The sequence below is a fragment of the Centrocercus urophasianus genome, unplaced genomic scaffold (genome assembly GCF_019232065.1).
Source record: "Centrocercus urophasianus isolate 14NV4802_14NV808 unplaced genomic scaffold, USGS_Curo_1.0 seq_14, whole genome shotgun sequence".
Lineage (NCBI taxonomy): Eukaryota > Metazoa > Chordata > Aves > Galliformes > Phasianidae > Centrocercus > Centrocercus urophasianus.
The window spans coordinates 18,592,985-18,612,646 of NW_024884586.1; the positions used below are offsets into that span (position 1 = coordinate 18,592,985).

A 19,662-nucleotide genomic window follows, 5' to 3' on the forward strand; every position below is an offset into this window, starting at 1 on the left:
CCTCTTATCCCTGGAAAAAAAGAGTAAGGAAGAGCTAGCAAAAATCTTCGAGTTCATTCATTATTACCTGGGAGCTGATAAAAGAAATTATATTTGTTTTTTCTTCATGCTCTACTTTTAACGCAACTCTGTATTGCTGGGCATCATTAGCAATTTCATGCCATGTGTGGCTCTTACATCACAGCACATGTGGCAACCTCATTCCCTGATAATATAATGTAACTCTATGGAGACACTGAGACATCTGAGTTCATGGTCTTCTTGTATGTCACTACTAGGTGTCATTTATATCCTAATCCCATTTTCAACTTTGTGAACTGTTCCTTTTGTGTTGGACTATTTCTCATATCTGTCCTCAAGCTAAAAATGGGGCAAACATTCAGAACTTAAACCAGATATTCATAACCATTAACAACTGTTTGCTGCACCATGAAAGTACAGTCCTTTGGCATGTTTCTAAAATTAACAATCACATGCCACAGTCAGTTATGTCTCTCAGAAAAAAAACGACATCGCTGAAAAACAAACTATATGAGAAAAACCAGTCTTTTAAGAACAATTAACATAAACTATAAAATCCCATCTATCCTGTTACAGCACTTCATAATGCCAAACATATAGAGTTTTATATATACACAGACACACACACATATAATTTTCTCCTAGTGAATTCCTCTCTACCTGCACAGACAGGTTTCCCTTGAATCTGAGTTTACCTCACTTCACCTAAAAGGAGGAGAAGGGTTGCTCTTATTCCTCAGTCTTCAGATGATGTCTCCAGGGTCGTTTTCCTTCACCAACGTAATACAGCATTATGAAGTTACCTCCAAATATTATCTGCCTAAAAACTGATTTGAACTGAACTCTCCCCTTTAATCTCATCTATAAATGCAGTGTTACTCTTTGCAGATTGCTTGTGGAAATGATGAAGTCTCAAAGACCTTACTGTGTTATCAGAGATGTCTTTTACAAGGAATGGACAGGGTTCCCATGTGAACGAGCCCTACAACCTGTGTAGCTGTTTAAACCAATGAGAACTAAAAAGATATGAGATTTTCTTTTAAAAGATTCAAAGGTCTCCCTTCATGCAAAGGTGAAAAATGAACAGAAGATCCTAAAGCAAACGTAAGACCAAACAGAGAAGCATAATTGTTCTGAATGCTTCCAGCTTAGAAAGCTTCCAGTACATATTTGAAGCAAAACTCAGATTCACTTCCAGCTCCAGAAACATTTAACAAAACCACAGTCTGTTCCAGCTTCCACATGCACCCAATTTGTACAATTCAAAAATACATCTGATATCACACCCATGTTTCAACCTTCCAAGACTTTACTTTGGCCTACCTCTAATAGCCATATCATGGGGACCGCCCTAGCCATAGCCTCTGTAACTTGTAGGACAACACCCAGCAAAGAAGATGCTGTTGCTGGGAAGAAAACATCAAGTAACTTCTTATTAGGCGACACAGCTCAAATTCAGCATTGCAGCAAGCCAGCACTAATGGGGCTGATTACATTAGGCCAGACTTCCCATCTGCTCTCTTCACCTTTTTTGTGTTAACTTGCCTACATATGTTCTTCAGCAGCAAAGATCAACTCTTGATGTACTGTATTACTCAGTATCTACAACAGTATAACATCAAAGAGCCATCCAACACAGAGACATCTTTCCTTAGGATTATGTGAGATCCAGTGGAGTCCATGAGGTTTTCACCTTTTCACAGAATAAGTAATGTCATTAGCATTACCCAGAAACCTGGGAGAGGTCATCTTTCACTTGCAGCACAACAGCTCTTCTCTTTTTTAATGCTGAAGCTTCAGATGTGTCAGACCATGCAGAGCCCCTCACTGATTACTTGCTTGACCACAAGAGTGGGGTAACGCCAGTTGTGTGTTGTAGGGACTTCCATAAAAGGAGTAAATGCTAACGATGGTGCAGCTCTGCGTGGTCATTTAGTAACTGGCTTGTTTAAGGAAAGAAATAAGAATATTGAGAACCTGAGCTACTGTGCTCCTCTCCTTATCCTTCCGGCAAATGCAATCATTGCAGGGGGTGTTAGAAATGAGAAAAGGAGCTAATGCACTGTTTTCTCCACCACCCTGTCCTGGTCAGATATTCCTCCTGTCAGTCAGTGAGATTTATGAAAGCCTGTGGCACATGTGCCTTCACAGTCCCTGAAGTTTCCACTCTGCCCTGCACAACTCCAGATGAAAAGGAGCAAGTGAACACACAAATAACCGAAAAAGTTAAGTCACTCTTTTACTCAAGACTGTCTGCATCTTTTGGGCTGAGGAGGTAATGCAAAGCAGATACTTGGCTGTAAGATCCCACAACCTTCATCAGTATTGTTTCCTGAACTGCCTACCATCTCCCCAGTGCAACTGATAGGAATATTAGAACCTGCTAATGAAAACGAGCACCTACAGGATGAATCTTAGTTTTCTTACCTTAGCACCTCTCTAATGCCCACAGTGAGATCAGGGAGTGCCTGAAATCTGCAGTTGAATCAAACCCATTATATGAATTGACAAAAGGGTCAGCTAGGAACAGTGAAAACTAATTAGCTCTGGTCTGTCAAGAGCATCTGCATGATGAGACAAGCCAGAAACCATCGTGTGAAGTTTGAAGCAAAAGTCAGAGCTGAGAATTACCTAAGTGCTGAGGAGCCCACAAAAGTGGTGGAGTGACACCAGGTGTATTAAAAGGGTTAATTGGCCCATCGAGGAGGAGTGAGGTGTTTTTTTCTGCTTTAATTTTGTCTCTGTTTGTAAACAGGTACAATGGTTGCTCAGATCCATCAGCATTTGCTACCTACGGGCGAAGGTGTAGCACTACCTCTCAAGATAAGCCAAGACTCCCTCCCACACATCCCACGGGTCTCAAGATGCACATTTAAAAACAACATAGGATCAAGTTGGTATATGCAGTAGCGAGGAACCTCAGTGGAAGTACATAGGAAGTTGCATTCCCTGAAGCAATGATTTGGCAAGTCAAAGAAAATTATAAGAGCTCTAATGGCCTGGCATGACACTTGCAATGAATTGAGAGAAAATCAAGGAAAGTGAACTTGCTTTATCTAAGCAGAGGTGAACAGAAACTTGAGCAGACTGATAACCATATGTAGTTAGAAAGGAAGCCAGCATGCTGGCAGAAAAAGCAAGTCCTAGAACCTGCAGCACTTGGTTGGTAAGTAGATCCTTGTTCCTTGATTTGGTATTTGGCAATGACAATCACAAAAATTGTCAGTCTTCCACTGGTATCTCAAACCTAATGGCACCTGTACCAGCTGCTCCATTTTCCAGGGAAAATGCTGGGATATTGCTAAGATGAGCTGAGCTAAACTATGTCGTTTTCTAATTCTCATCAGCACACAATAGTATATGTAGCTATTTTAGTTTTCTGATGCTTCAAATACTTAAAAAATGAAACACTAAGTTTCAAATGAATGTGACCCAATGAATCGCAAGGAATTGGGATTATATTGTCGCATATAGTTTTTCCTGGGAGACTCCAACTTCTTTGTGAGCATAGGCAGATTGCTGCTGCTCACTCAACAAAGGACTTTTTGATGTTATTCTGCCTTCAGTGTTCAACTGCAAATGGCTTACTGTACTTCAATTTGCTTAAAGAATGCACACAAAGCCACAAGAGTAGCTGGGAAATTTCTGACAGAAAAAGTTCCTTTTCTTCAGCTACTGGCCCCAACCCTTGTTTGCCAGTAATTTACAAAAGAATCTGGAGATGCTTCTCATTGTTTCCAGGATTTGTCTTGCATCTTAAATTAGGATCCCTCTACACATAGTAAAAGGTCATGCCTTTCAAAAGGTGCACATAACCTAAATAGAGAAGATGGACAAAATATCTGGGAGAACATTTTTTTTTTTAAATACAAGTTCTGAGGTAAACAGAGCGACAGAGTGCTCAGGTGATCTGCCTACACGTACATAGGATGTCCATACTTTGAGCTAAAAACAAAACCCCTCACATCTTGATCCCTACTCAAGTGATGTATGTTTTGGTGTTAGGAAAATTAGGAATTTCTTAAATGTCTGCATCTCACTCCACAGGATTTTTTGTGAAATCCTGCTGGAAGATGGAGGATGAGGTCACAACATTTAACTATTTTCTGAGAGAATACTGTCATCTTATTTCATGCAATCCTTTTGCATAACATGGTGAATCATGATTCTTATCATTCCATTTCCATTCTAGATCAAAGGTGATACTAAAAGAAATTAAAACAGCACTTCAAAGGAATGGTGGTAAGGTCATGCTGTTTCACAGCTGTGAAACAGCACTGACCTTCTTTGCTGTCCTCTGATATTTTTTCTAATCTTTGCAATTCAGTATTACAGACCACGTGAACCAAATATTTCTCTCCATTAGGATGGATAATTGACAACTGTAATATCTGTGTTCTTAAAACTCCAAAGTCAGTGAAATATACAGAGATGGTGATAAGTCTTTGAGAATACTTTTCCATTGAAGACAAAATTAAAAACAAGTGGGAACATTTGTGATTAAAGTGTTGCCATCTCTGAATTATCCAGTGGAAGTCAAATAGCACTTGGAGAAAAACAAGAAGGCACCCCACCTAGTCCTTAGCCTTCCTCAAAGTCTCTCTGATGACCTCCTCCTTGGCAGGAGGACCCTTAGTCCTGGATTGCACCAGCTTTGCGCTGAAACTAACATATTTTGGAGTACCAAAGATAAAGAATAGACCTTGCTCTGTGCAAACATAATTGTAAATTACATTTTATACTTATGGATTGTGGGGAAAAAAAAAAAAAGGTTAAAAATCAGGAATACAGAAGAGTGAGGTAACATTATATGAGACACTGGGCAGTGGAGAGGCTGTGGTATCAGTGAACCTCAGCGCAACTCCCCCAGAAACAAAGAAAAGGCACAGCATGATAAGAAAGAAAAGTATAATAAACTGATACACAAGGCTGCAGTTATTAGCAACCTGCCAGGTTCATGAGGCACACACAGAAATGTCAGAAGAAAATTATGCAGAGAAAAAATATTGTGGAAATGGAGCAGCCACTAAGGGTGAGTGCCAGGTAAATACCACACCTTTTCAGAACACTTTGCATGTAAGCCGTAACATGCATACTACATACTATGGTCCCCTGTTATACAACTTTCAGTGTATGACCAGAGTCAGAAACATCCATAACAATGTGGCGGATGTTATGATGCTCAGGACATGCAAATTATACAACTCCACTGAACTTCTGGTATGTGCTGTAAGGAATCCCAACAAGCAGTTAAGAGTGACAGAGTAAGGATTTCAGCCCTGTATTCTACATATTTCTTATTGATATGTGATACAAACACCTATGTATTAAAAAAGGTGTGAAGAAGTTTTCACATCTCTGAAATAGTCAACACACCAGGAAATGATGTATGAGGGCTGCTTTGAAAGCAGTGCCTCCTATTTTATTATGTTGGCTCAGGACTTCAGAGGCAGTTGTTGGTGGTACAGCAGTAGAGGCTGAACCTTCTTGCCTGTAGTCCACTGCAGTGAACAGATGACAGCAGAGGGGCAGTCTGATAAAATACTGTCTGACATGGAAGAGTGTATGAAGCAAAGGCGTGTCACTGAATCCCTCCATGCAGAAAAAAATTGGCACCACTGATATTCATTGATGCTTGCTGAACATTTGTGGAAACCAAACAGTGGACATGAGCACAGAGAGACAGTGGGTGATGCATTTCAGCAGTGGTGACAGTGATATGAAAGACAAGCCACATTGTAGATGGGCATGCACAGCTGTCATCCCAGCCTGTGCAGATTTTTATGAACGCAACATGCAGGCTCTCGTTCATTTTTGGTGGCGTTCATCTAATAGTAGTGACTATGTTGAAAAATAGTGTACGGTAGCTGAGAACCTGCTCTATCAAATAATGTTATCGTGCCCTTTAAATCTGTTGCAGTTTCCAAGGAAATAAATAGGAGGCATTACTTTTGGAGCAACCTACATATTAGTTTTACTCATACCCAAACTGGCACTACTGACCTGTTGCCAAATTTATTTATTTATTAAAAAAAAAAAAAAAAAAAGAAACAACTGAAATTGGAAACAGATATACTACAAAAGAATTTGGATTTAATATGTATTCTTAGCATGTATGACTTCTGTGTTTTGTATTTGTATAGTGCTAGTGCTAGTGGGAATCCAGTAATTTTAGAACTGTATAATGTCAGTAAGAAAAATCTGATACTTACAGAAGTCTGCCTGATGAGCATTTGTCATCTTTATGATTCTGACAGTGAGCAGGGAGTAAGCTGATATTTCTTCCTGCTGGGAAAAAAAAAAATAAAATAAAATAAAATTAACAAAGGAGATGAGCTTTAAAATTTGGGTATATGTATTGTAATGACAATCAAACAGTGAAAGAATCCAGATTCTGCTGAAGCCATCTCTTAAAATTGTAATTTTTACAACAATACAGTAAGTAAGAAAGTACACTTTCTTCACCAGTCACTGGTCTGCAATCACCTAAGCATCCATACAGAAAGTGTAGAAGAAAATGATGGATGGGAAAGTAGAGGTAGAGGGTAAATTACCCTCAGACAGATTTCAAGGAGGAGTTTAGGTCATAGAGGAAGGCAAACAGATGAGTAATTCTTAGTAAAGTCACTTAAAAAAAAACCAATAAGAACAGGGAGCTAATGAATTAATGAAAGTTAATGACTAGAAGTTTGAAAAGATTATCTAAAGTAAAAATGGAGGAGTGCTGGTAGAAGATGATGAAATAATTGTTATCTATTTTCTGATAAACCTTGATTAAAACAACAGGGAGAAAGTACAAAGTGAAATAAGAGAAAACTCATTGACTACTGCTACTGTGATTAAAGGCAAAGACTGCTAAGAAGGTCAAGGTATAAGAAATCAGTGATACTAGACAACACATCAGCTGAAGTGTGTAAAGCATGGGACCATGAAGAATTCATCATAATAAAATTCAACTTAATCTCCCAAATTGTTTCTATCTCTATAAAGGAAATGAAGGTCATTTAAAAAAAAAAAAAAAAAAAAAAAAAAAAAAAGCACAGCAATAGTCAAGCTACAAAGTTATTCTATGAAATGGCAAGCATGATTTAAAAAAAAATCTTGATAATTTGATGAATTTTATACAAATGCTAACCAGTGCCTAAAATAACCATAAAGCTTTGCCCATGAGCTTATGCTTATAGCCAGGAAGCAAGATTTCAGAAGGTTTTCAGTAAACTGACTTTTTAAAATTCTAATACTTTTTGCTGAGGTGCAGAATCAGCACGCTCACAGCAACAAGAGGGAAATGAAGCTCTGAACAAACACATTTTCTGTAACAGGCTACAAGAAGTAGAAGATGCATGTGCGCTTACTTAGCTTCTGGATGGATGTATACTAAAACTAAATAGAAAATTACCAACTTGTCACTTTATAGGACGGTTTGTTTTAAAGCAGGGAGGTAAGATCTCAGTATTATTGGAATCTGTGTTGTGCCAGCTCCACACGGCTGCCTCCACCACTACGGCAGACCACTCCTTTGCCATCCTTTGTCATCAGCATGGAAAACCTGTGACATCTTACCTAAACCTGCTTTGTTTTTAAAGAAACCCACTGACTAATTGGGTTTGTCTGGTCCATATCCTTCTCAAAAATAGTCTTCAAATTAAAAAAACTCAAAACAACAGCAAATATATTTCAGGAGAAATGAAGGAACGAGTGAAAGGAAATCATTTCTCTAGTGAAAACTTGTGGCACCAGTACTTCAATCAGCATTCTAGAGCCTGTGTTTTCAAATGCTGTTAGAGGTGCACGTACACTACTAGGATTTGTTAAGAGTACAGTAACAAAAACTAGTGTGAGCTGTGCAAAGACACATCTACATCAAGCACCAGTCATACGCTCATTCCTGAATGCCACTGCAGTGGAGCAGAATAGAGGATACAAGAAGAATGCCTGGCAGGGACCTTGTATTGTGAATACAAATGAAGATAGACTGATAAGAGAGCCAGCACATGGGAGGTTTATATTAAGAAGAAAACAAAACAATAAAACTTATATGGTATTTTGTTGAAGAACAGTCAGATCTACATAGATCAGATAGTGTCATAGATTATGCAAGTGTTTAAACATCTTATTTCATATGGAGCTGTTCCCTGGGAGGAGAGCTCTGGATTGGTGCTGCATAAGAGAAAAGCCAATGAGCTGTGCTGGGAAATACAGTTTATAGGAGTCAGGTGGTCCTCATCACAGAAAATTCTGCTGTATTGGCTGAGAAATCTCAGTCCTATGAGACAGCAAGGCACAGGTTTTGTCAGTCAGAGCATACCCAAAATACAATCAATGGAACAAAGACCTCAAGAAGCAGGTAGAAAAAAGAAATCCAAGGAATTAACAAGATGAAAGAGCTAGTGACATGAACCTGGAAGAAGCAATCAATTATGCTGGTGGTAGAGGACATGGAGGACAAGTCAAGTGGAGGGAAAGATGATGATTGAGTTTTCCTTAATTTGAGCCTTGCTCTTTGAGTCTATTCACTAGATAAACAAAATCCCTTCCTGTTCTAGCCTGTCCCATAGAACAATGATTACTTTAAATTTGAAGGAATAATGAAAGCCTTAGTATTTGTATTCTATATTTCTACCAGTAAGAAAAGGATTTTCACAGCTCTCAGTCTGTTCTATGTGTAACACTCAGGTCCATATCTCTCAAATCAGTGTCTTTCATGGAAAAGCAAGAACAGAAAAAACAGCAGTTCTAGGGCACATCTTCACTCCTCTCCTCAGGGCATTAAAGGAGGAGCAATATTCAGTGATCTTCGTCATCATCATAATTTTAAAAACACCAATATCTCTGGAGAGAACTGCTAACTATTAAGCTATAAATTACTAAATAAATCTGAGACAAACAAAAGGGGGACCTATCTTCCTTATAGATGAAAGTTAATGAAAAATTACTCCACATAATACTTTTCTGTTGGCCAAATGCCAGACAGAAATGCTGCTCCAGAAAACTCCAAGAGCAAAACATCTTATAACTGAAGCTCAAGATCCTGATACTTCAATGGAAATCACGCAACTAATCCACTTTTCCCTCTAGTCATCAGTTCATTGTGATAATGCAACAGCAATGCCAACAAACTACATGAGAAGCATGTTACTACTGATGAGGATCATTTTTGTTAAATTAAAAGGGAAAAAAAAGAGATTCATTCAGGGAGTTCGTAATGTGATCAACTATCCATGAGTGACTAATTATCATAAACAGCCATCTTCTGTACAACATTTCATATTAAGCCAAGAATATTCCTGATATGTAGGCTGAAGAAAGTGTTAACCAAAGTCTGAGTATCCACAGTCACAGATGGGCAAATCCTCTTGCAGTCTTCTCTAATAAAGATAAATCTGCGTACACTAAATCTTTGAACCCATCCTTGCAAAGAGATGGTGATGGGCAGATGGTGCAGCCTTCCTTAAAGACTTATTGCTACCTATGGAAGAGGTAAGGTTTTTTTCAAATGGATAGACAATGGGGGTCTTGAAAATAATGTCATAATTACTTTTATATTTTTGTAGCAAACCATTAAGGGATGCACACCACTTTATGAGTATCACATAAGTTAAAAAGCGATGAATATTCTCCTAATTCTTTTTGATTTATGATTTAATGTCTGGCAGAATAACTTAGTCATGCTCCCTGTTCACTGCTAATACTTGAGCTGAGATTATGTTTGCCTGCATTATTCTTTAAATTTTCAGTGCATTTACAGAAGATGAGCCAACAACTAAGTTTTTTTAGTCTGGTAATTTGTCATTTAATTGTTGCATTTTTTGAATGAACTACACTGTAAATGTATGAGAAAGACAATTCACTAACAGATCATAGTGATAAATTTGCTAGATTTGCTGTTATTATGGACTGGCTTACTCATACTTATTTATGATCTTTTCAGCATGTTTCACCTTTCCTGTATTCATGACTAAGGTGCTAGAAGGCAAACTGACAACTCAGGACTCCCAGAAACGGGCAAAGAGTTATACTCTAGTTGTTCTCATCCATTTTAAAAGCTGAAGGGGCAGGTTTATAAAGTTGATACTTTTTCCAGATAATTTAGCAGTGGGAATTTTTGACTTTGCACTTCAGATAGGTGACACAGCAAACCTCCATGCAGCAGCCCATGGGCATGATTTTCTAATCCCTGTCCAGTATATATTCAATTCATCACACAGTTACACAAAGTCCTCTGAAAATAAAGCAAATAATTGGGCAAATATTTGAGCATTAACATTAAGAAAAGTATGTTGTCCTTTGTAATAGCTTTCTACTTATCCTCTATAGCTATCTACTTATCATCTTCCTCTCCTAGATGGCAAACTATGGGTTACAAAGATCAAGGGAATGGCTGAAAGCTGCCTAGGAAACCCAATACTTAAGAAGCAGAAATTGGGCAGTTCACACAAGCCTTTAATGCCAATTTTCTGCTAAGCTTTATTACAGAGGAGAGAAGACATGTTCAAGAGCCAGAAGGCAAATAGAGTGACTTGAGAACACCTTTCTTGTTAAACACTTTTGGAGTGCAAAAGAGAACTTTCGATGGATTTGATAAGAAGAAACTATGACAAGGACTATGAATTAAAGCATTAGAAAGGAACCCCCATGTCCCCTATATGCAGGGGCTTATGGCCATACAATTTCATTTTAACATTGCTTTACATAGATTCAGAAATGTGCTAAATTCTAACAATCTTTATACACATGTATAACTACATTAGTGCTACAATAGAGTGGGATGCCTTTAGCCAGGAGCCTTTCAAACCAAAAAAGCCACTAAAGAAATGCTACCACTATTGGGCCATTGCACTGCTCAATAGATCCTTTTCCTGCTTTAGAGCATTCCCTTTCTGAGCTTTAATATATGTAAATACACAGAAAGTCTCAACAATTCAGTTTTGTTTATGCTACTTTGTCATTTATGTTGAATTTGACACCATAGTGATAGTTAGACACCATTTTTATACTCTAATTTCCACCTATAGGAAATGTCAAAATGCTACTAGCAAGAGAGGCTTCAATCGTTTTATGATACACCTGAAGAAAAACAAAGCAATGCTTATAGTTTTTTATTGATCTGGAGTTCTGATCACACAAACAAGAATTAAATATACTGGTTTCCTACGAGAAGGCATTGAATATCACCCCACTTATGATATCATCAAACAAAAGCTAGCATTTTGTTTGGAACCATCCTGTTTTACTTTGAAACAACTTGGCAAAAGTACAGCCAGCTACAAGCTAATCAAAGGGAGGAAAATCATCACTGATACAACTGGCCTATGTTCAGTGCGAATACAACTCTTGTCACTGGCCTAAGATTGCTAGAGATGTTCTCCTTTTGTTGCAGCATGCACAGTGTACAAAACGAGCCCAAGCCTATCACCATCAGCTACATTCTGACTTGCTGACACAGGCAACATTCTCCATTCATTCAGATCTAAAACTCTATTAAAATAAATAGAGATGGACAGCATTAAAAGAAGCCAAACTCAGTCCTGTTTTCACAGCAAATTAAGTACATTTCCCATAAGAAATTTCAGTAAGGAATAAAAACTTTAAAAACTTCGTATAAATGAATAAAATAATAGAATGAAAAAAGAAAAAGAAAACCAACAAAGGAATACAGATGTTTCACGTAAAGAAAGTTTTCTCCTATGAAATGTCTTTTTCTAAGTAAGCATATAAAACTCAGAAGACAATAAAGGAAAAAAGAAGGTCATGACCTTCTCATGTGTGGTTTTGTCCCACACATAATTTGTTTGTTCTGGTTGGTACCTCAGCATCAACATAGCTCTGCTCTGTGTCCTGCACCATCCATTTTTGTCCTTCATTTTGCAATGGGCTTGATTTGCTGCTGGGATGCTGTTGAGAGAAGGAGGACAAAGGATGAAAAAGAGAGCAAAGATCAGTTTTTTTCCTTCTTCTTTCAGCTTCTCAGTGTTGAATTGCAATGTGTAATGGGCAATTTGTGCTGCCTAATTGTTTGCATCACCTTTGGAAAGGAGGAACGTACCAGGAAAGTGGCAGCTGTTCCTGCTCTGTATGGAAAGCTATTGACTCCACACTGCTGCAAATATCCAAGGAAGAGTATCTTCTTTTCTTGAAGATTTATAACCTATGGATTTGGGTGGACTTGAGCTGTCTCTATTCTGGGGACAAATCTGAATCAAACTCTCAGAGTCACCTGCCAGCTTCATTCTGTTTTCCACTTACCTGAGATAAGGCAGATGTTGATGCCATCGAGATCACTGCTGCATTGAAAATGGGTGCTGCAAATGGCACCCTAATATTAGGTTCCACAGTTGCCAGTGTCTTCTGAAACATATTTACAGTCTTGAAGAGTGTCAGAAGTTGCTGAACAGGTGTTTTATTACCTTGAGTCAGAGCTCCACCCCTCCATGATTTCTGAAGCAGGAAAATTTCCCAACCCACATTACTTGTCCTAAGAGTAAGTCTGTTGTAAGGTGCGGACATACATCTGCAGCTCTTGTGACTGAACAGAGCCTGATAAGACCAAGGCATTTTTACCTGGGGGCCTGCAAACTTGTACTAAAAGCATTAATCTGATTGATGATGACCTTGTGGCATGTGAGAGAACACCTTACAGTAATAATCTAAAAGTGATTACAGTACCATCCTAAGAGACACATCTGCCTACTGTCTTCATGCAAAGCCCCAGACAAATTCTATGCACCACCTCTTTCATAAGTGTCATGGTGGGAGAGGAGTCCACCAAAGGCAGGAATCTCTTTGGATTAAAAAATGCTAAGGAACTTCTTGATTGCCAATATATTTCACATAGCAACTTGTTTTTTAAAGATTTACACAAATGATCACCAGTGAGCTGTTGATTCCTGTTACCAAACTACCTACAAGGCACAGGATGAAGTTCTAGCGACAGATCCTTTAGAAAGACTTGCCCTCTCAACCCACTTGAATTAAGCACTGTTTTTCTTCCTTGTTCCTCACACATCTCTCCCATATTACACAGTTCCAATCTTTTGCCCCTCCTTTACCCAACAGAGGTTCCTCATTCCCTCTGGGATAGGGCAGAGAGGAACTAACCAGGAGGAACAGATTCAGTCTGTGATCCTGTGGATTGAAGCTGAGGTGAAATGCAGACCTGGGGAGGTACAGAGCTCTGGAAGACACAAGAAAGAACGTGTTATGAGAACATATACACTTAAGGACAGTGTGGGAAAGCACAGTCCTCAGGACATGAACTGGAGGAGACAGGAAAGATCGTCACAGAAACTGTGTGTGTAGGAAGGTACTAGGAATTTTTTGGAAGGAACATTTTTCCACTAACGAGCATTACTGCATCATTATTTCTGAACATGGTATTTTTTTGGTGGGCCTTTTTTTTGGGTGTGATATTTTTAGGGGGGGTTGGTTGGTTGTTTCTTATAGTAGTCCACTTTGAAAGAACGGAGAAGTTTGATAAGCCTAAATCCCTAAAACATAATGTATCACATTTCCATTTCAAATGCCTCTTATATCTGCTTTTCACACTTAATACAAAATGCATCTAAGAAAATGTAAATGAGATTTAAATATTTCACCTTGAAAAGCATTGAAACATTTTAAAAAACTCAAGCAATTAAGGAAAGCTGGTTGCTGTATTTTTGTTTTGTTCAGTATTGTCATTTCCTTTTGAAACAAAGAAATAAATGTTCAGATTTCTGAGCAAATGCATTCAAATCAGCATCCAGCTGAGCACTGTTAGAATTTTAGAGCTTAATGGACTCAACTTCTTCATTTTATCAACCTCATGTTTAGTGAGGATCTACATCTGTTAAGCACACCTCGAGGAAGCTTAGTGATTAAATTTTCTAATCCATTATGCAAGCGTCATTAGGCATACATGCATTTGTATTGAAAATCCTCCCAAATGATTAAAATTAGAGCTTATGAAAGGATTTGAGATTAATAGGGTGACAAAGCATGATGCTTCCTGTTAGACACTGGCATAAGGATGAAATCACAGTCATTCCTGACAGTCATAATGAGTGTTGTACAAGAACCTGGCTGACAGAAACTAGACACAAACCCAGTCACTTCCATTGGTCTCGTTGCATTAACTTCCTATACGCACAAAAGAATTAGATGAAAAGCTGGTGTTACAAGGAGAACAAGTTAAGATATTCCATATAGATATTTTGCAGTATTCCATAGTTGCAAAAATTGATTTCTTAGGTACAATTTATCATTCCACTTTTGATATGTGTTTATGTATTTTTATTAAATAATCATTTTAAAGATATTCTTAATTATTTTTTTTTTAATCACGTCATTCAGGGGAAAGGTTTGCTATGAACTTCCTTTCTCACCTTCATCATATTGAAACATTCTAATGCAATGGGAACTGCTTGATTGAAACCAGATAAACTACAGTTATAAACAAAGTACAGTCATAAGCTGTTCCATGGAAGCTTTCCAAAGCAGTGGTCAAAAGCCTCTCCCACTCTTTGGCTCAAGCTTTGTGCAGTACAAGCACATACATACCTCTAATAAGCAAATGAATGAATTTCTGCCTTACTTTTCCCCTGTAAGAATGATGGCCAGAGACAGTTTGGAGAATTGGAGAAAAACAAATGTGCATACAAAAGCGCACTTTAAAAAATGTATTTATTTGTTCTACTACAGCCTATCTGTATTCCTGATTGAAGAGCACAGCAGAACTGCACTATCTGGATGGAAGTACTGTGATGTTAGTGAAAATTTCTCAATTGTGCCCAGCATAGATTATTATGACCAGGTCTTGTTTCTGCAATATGTGGTAGCAAATGGGTGAGGCTTTTGCTTGAGAGCTGGTTTACATTTACGTGAGTCAGATTGCACCTTTGGTTTTTAAGACAAAAGGAAATGAGAAGGGGAAAAACCTCCAGCATCCCATAGGAACGTGAGTAAGGGATGCTTGTTGACTAACTCTTCTTTCCTGACTCAGGCCTTCCGATATGAAATACCTGTTTTTTAAGCTCACGTCAGATGCAGCCAAACATGCCTTTGACTCAAAGATGGTGCTAGTATCGGATTTCTCAAATTAGTTCAAAGTTCAAACTTCTTTTCACTATGAAGGACAAATCCTTTGGAGGCAAAGATGGCCTTCTCACAGGACACACATTGAGAATAGGCTCTACCTCACCTAAGTGCAGTCATCTAAAGATAGACTTCTAATCTGAGCCGATTGTCTGGGTTTTCTATGCTCTGAATGAAAAATAAAGCAGGCATCTCCAGATGGTGACCCACCTACATGGGTCACATCTCTCTCTTTTGACTGGAGAAGCCTCATTGCTCAAGTTGTACATAACACCTAACTTCTGAATAGCTAAAGGTTTCCAAAGCTACTGGTGCTGAGGGAATCTGATGCCGAGGAGCTCTGGTTGTGTTGTTAACACATAACTCAGAGTGTTGCAATGTGAAGCTGCAAAACACCCTTGGGCAAAAGCTCTATTGGCATGTAAATGAAAAATCTTTTCATAAATTCACTTGATAATAAAGAATAGGTTGGCGATACTCATTGTAGCAGAAAATGCTAAAAGCAATGCTTCCTCTGCAAAACCACTATGTTTCTTGAGTACAAACTGCCTTCCATATTTCAGCCTAAGGCTCCCTGTGACCATGAACAGGACAGCCTCTCAGATACTGTCCCCATCTCATCTCAGAGATAATTCTGATGATAGTTAAGCACAAGCTGTGCAGCAGCAGCTCATGGCCAGAAATATTGAGAATGGATTGTGAAGTTTGTTTATCTGTAGCAACCCAGACTGCAGCCTGAGGAAGTTCAACAGCTGCTCCATCACCACTTGAGACATGACTGGAGCGATTGTAGAATTACAAAGGGAAGTGCAGAAAGGAGTGCTTAAACTACCCAAAGGTAAAGCACTCACCACTTTTCAGGCAGAGTTCCAGGAGTCAGGTGACTGACTTAGTGCAGCTGGAGGAGTGGAAGGATCATGCTCTTAGATAGCTACACTCATGGCAGTCCCAAGGGCCTGTTCATCAGCTGGTGAACTTGTGAGATGCAGCATTGCTCTGCCTCAAAGTAACTGTCATTTGAAGCTTTCTCCTGTAACATAATTTTTTCCTTTTTCCTGAATAGTCTGATGGTGTCTAGGATTATCAGCCCAATTTAAAACTACAACCAATGACTGAGCTAGGTCAATTTTAGCATTACTGCTCAAAGATGTGAATTGAATCAGAGTTAATTATTCAAATATTATTAAAACCACGGCAAAAGGGCAAATAAAAAATCTGTTAGATCTATTCGTTTTCTTTTGACCTTCCTTAGTCATTCTCCCAATAACCTTCATCCTTTTTCCCATCCTTTCCAGCTCCTCTGCAGCTCACACGCTTCCCTTGTCTCATCTCTATTTGTTCTTTTGTATCATACCCTAGCAATGTCAGTAGCCCCTCTTGTTCCCCTCAGATTTCCCAAAAAAAACTTTCTGAACAAAGAAGAAAGGGAAGGTTTAGCTTCTCTGAAAGTTCTTCTTTTTGACTCCTGATGATTATCTTCACTAGAAACAGCCATTTTCTACTCCCTCAGGATACAGGAAGGGACAGCTCCCATTCTTAGCAGTATGAACCTTCAGGCATGACAAAATTATTAATATATGGTGGCCAGTCTTAAAAAAAAAAGCAAAAATATTCAAGTTAATGTCAAAAGTCAAGACATTACAGAAACCTCTGTGTAGCAATGCCAAATACCATTAATGACAGTCAGGTTCTGACAGAGCTGTGAAACTGCCTAATGCACACTATTGCTCCTGGTGACCCATATATCCATTATTTAATAAAATACATTTCTCTCTGTAAGAATATATAAGTATATGTACACATACTTATCCACAATATGATTTCATAAGGAGATAAAAAGAAATGACCTGAGAGTATTTGGACAGTTAATTTAGATCTCTGGAAAAAGGAATTTTTCCATCCACTAGGAATATTATCCTTTTAGGAGAGCTCTGTATGATCTTCTTTAGATGAATGTGGGTTACAGACATTTATTTTTTATATCTTATCAACTTTCCCAAACTCAGAAAAACAAAACAAAACAAACAAACAAACAAAAAAAACCCAAATATTTCATAAATAGATTGAAAAGTTCTTAACATTCTCAATAAACACTTGTAGAAAATCAGGTTTGCAACATCCTTGAAAATCTGCTTTTTGGTATGGAAAAAGCAATTTCTTCTCTGGTATATCTGACTGGTAGGAGACCTGTGCATATACAGAAAATTCTTAAATTAGCTTGTCTTCTTGTAAGACATATGCTATGTATGATTCTGATCCTTACCAGTGTCACCACAGTCTCTCTTTAAAAGAGATTAGAACAGCTAAAGCAATTTACGGTGAAATAACTGGCTTCTAAACATTTCCAGCTGTGTTACGTTCATTGTATCTCAACATCCTAATAGTGGCTCAGCACTGAGTGAGGATCCAAATAAAGCCAGTGAGCATTGGTGGGGATATGCCTTTGAGTCTCCTCCTCTTGAAGACAATACATACTATTGTTAACTTTTTATTGCCAGCCATCACTTCAGTTAGCTCCAGAAAGTAAAGTACATTTACAAGAACCTAGTCCATGCATAAAACTGTTGATTATCAGTGTCATTTGCTGAGTATGTAGAGAGAAACATGTTTTTCCATGAGGATACTAGTTTGAGAATCCTAGGCTGAATCACAGTTTTCAATGCAAGTGACAGATTGCCACTAATTCAGGCATTTTCTCAAAGCCATTGCTCAGCAGGAATGCATTTACTTCCTCAGCACAACAGCTTTCTCACCCCAGAGCAATGTAGGCAGTATTTAAGAGACATCAGGAGATAACTTTTGTCAACATGGCAAAGGCTTAAGCTTTGGTATAGTAAAATTTCTAAACCTTTTCCTAATTTGATATGTTTCAGAAGAAGATAGGACAGTGCACTGTGAGATCAGAGCCTACATCTTATGCAGTACTACAAAGGAATGAAATCTCTCCTAAGGAACCAAGTGGAGAGAAAAAGGCCAAGAGATTCTGCTATAAAATACTCAACTCCCTCCTCCCCTGGCTGTCAGTCCTAGGCACAGCCTAGGAGAAAACACAAGATATGGTAAAATAATTTCCTAAAAATTAGGAAAGTCATAGTTGAGGCAAGGATGCTAAGCTCTGGTTTATTTCCTGTCCCACCTGCAGGCTAAAGAGGAAAAGGAAGCATTGGATTTGATGATGTACTTACTACAGCCCACCTTGTAGTGCTGAAATTCCCAGTCCTCTTTCCTGTAGGATAATAGGCTGGCTGTTGCAGAAGCTCTCTCCTGTATCTCTTCACATGTGCAGAAGCCATTTTTCCATTCCCATGTTGACTTCAAGCACTGTGACCCATTGTGCAATCTGAAGATGAGTGCCTGACAGAGTAACTTGCCCTATATACAGTATGTTGTGACCAATAGCATGGAGCGCTATCCTTTCCAGGGCATCTGGTAGGTGATGTAAGCAGTATTTAACATGCTCAGGCTCTGGTGGGAGTTACACGGACACTCCACCTGCATTTTTTGCCATCCATCATCCATGCCTTGTGCCAGCTGCCCATGGGATGTGCTCTCAGTGATGCTACATGTGTAATACCACAGAGCTGTTAATAGAATAAAGCCTTTTCTCAGGATCTTCCAAAAGACTCCAAAATTGGCTGTGGAGCCAAACATGAGAGAATTTGGAGTGGATATGCAAAGGAGTCCTGCTGTCATTCTACATGTTCCTGCTGAACAAAATACAAACCTTTGCAGGAATCTAGTGTGGCCACTTAGTTACAAAAAGTGCTGATCACAAAGATCAGACTACGTTAACAGCTCCAGTCTGGAAAGACTTTAAAGAAATAATTGCACAACATCTTAGGGAAGTGTTTGAGAAATGTGTAAGGAAAGAAACATGCTCCAGGAGATTGAGATAGGTAACTATGTAAGTACATCCTATTACACGCTAACTTAAATTGTCATTGCAAAATGAATTTGTGCTAAAACTTACCAACATCAAAGACAAGCATGAGTCTCAGATCAAGAAAACACAAATTAAAGAAAGACAAATTGGCAGGGGCAAGCATTGCTGAATCTCCATTGTAATAAATGTAGGGGAGCGACATGTTACTAAAGCATGTGGATGTTTCTCTGAACAGCTATTGCATGAAGCTCTCTTGTGCTTTTGACCCTATGTGGTGTAATGCCTGAAACCTACTCAATTAGATCACGTTAGAGAGATATGAGGGGAAAGGAAAACAGGTTATTTCTTACATATCTGCAAATACAGGACAACAGCAAATTTAGACAAGCTGTTGACAAAAAAAAAACACACCGGTGTAATTGATTGCTTTGGAAGCTCAGCATTCCACCTTCATGCTGCAAATCAGTGGGAAGGGTAAAGGTGGGCCAGGTGAATTGGATGTCTTAAAGGCACAAGTAACTACTCCTGCTGCAGTTGAGGAAATCTCAGTAGCATGATATGAGCTATCCTAATTTCACAATTTTGGCTGAAAGCCTAACATCTTTTAGAAGTGATAAGAAAGTGGCAGCTGGATGTGACAAAGCAATGCATGGCATATGGGAACACAGGAAACACAGAGTAAATCA

The 19,662-nt window shown here is 38.6% G+C and overlaps 1 protein-coding gene across 1 annotated transcript in view; it reads right to left on the minus strand.

Moving 5' to 3' along the window:
- The window catches only part of LOC122158038 (cytosolic phospholipase A2 epsilon-like), a 39,024-nt gene extending 20,638 nt beyond the window's left edge, over positions 1–18,386 (minus strand). The window contains exons 1-5 of the mRNA XM_042814355.1: positions 18,289–18,386; positions 13,060–13,195; positions 12,268–12,369; positions 11,830–11,916; positions 6,234–6,309 (exon numbers count right to left, since the gene is read on the minus strand). Of these exons, the coding sequence (XP_042670289.1) occupies positions 6,234–6,309; positions 11,830–11,916; positions 12,268–12,369; positions 13,060–13,195; positions 18,289–18,386 (499 nt within the window). The remainder of the gene's footprint in view (positions 1–6,233; positions 6,310–11,829; positions 11,917–12,267; positions 12,370–13,059; positions 13,196–18,288) is intronic.
- Between the last annotated feature and the right edge of the window lie 1,276 nt (positions 18,387–19,662).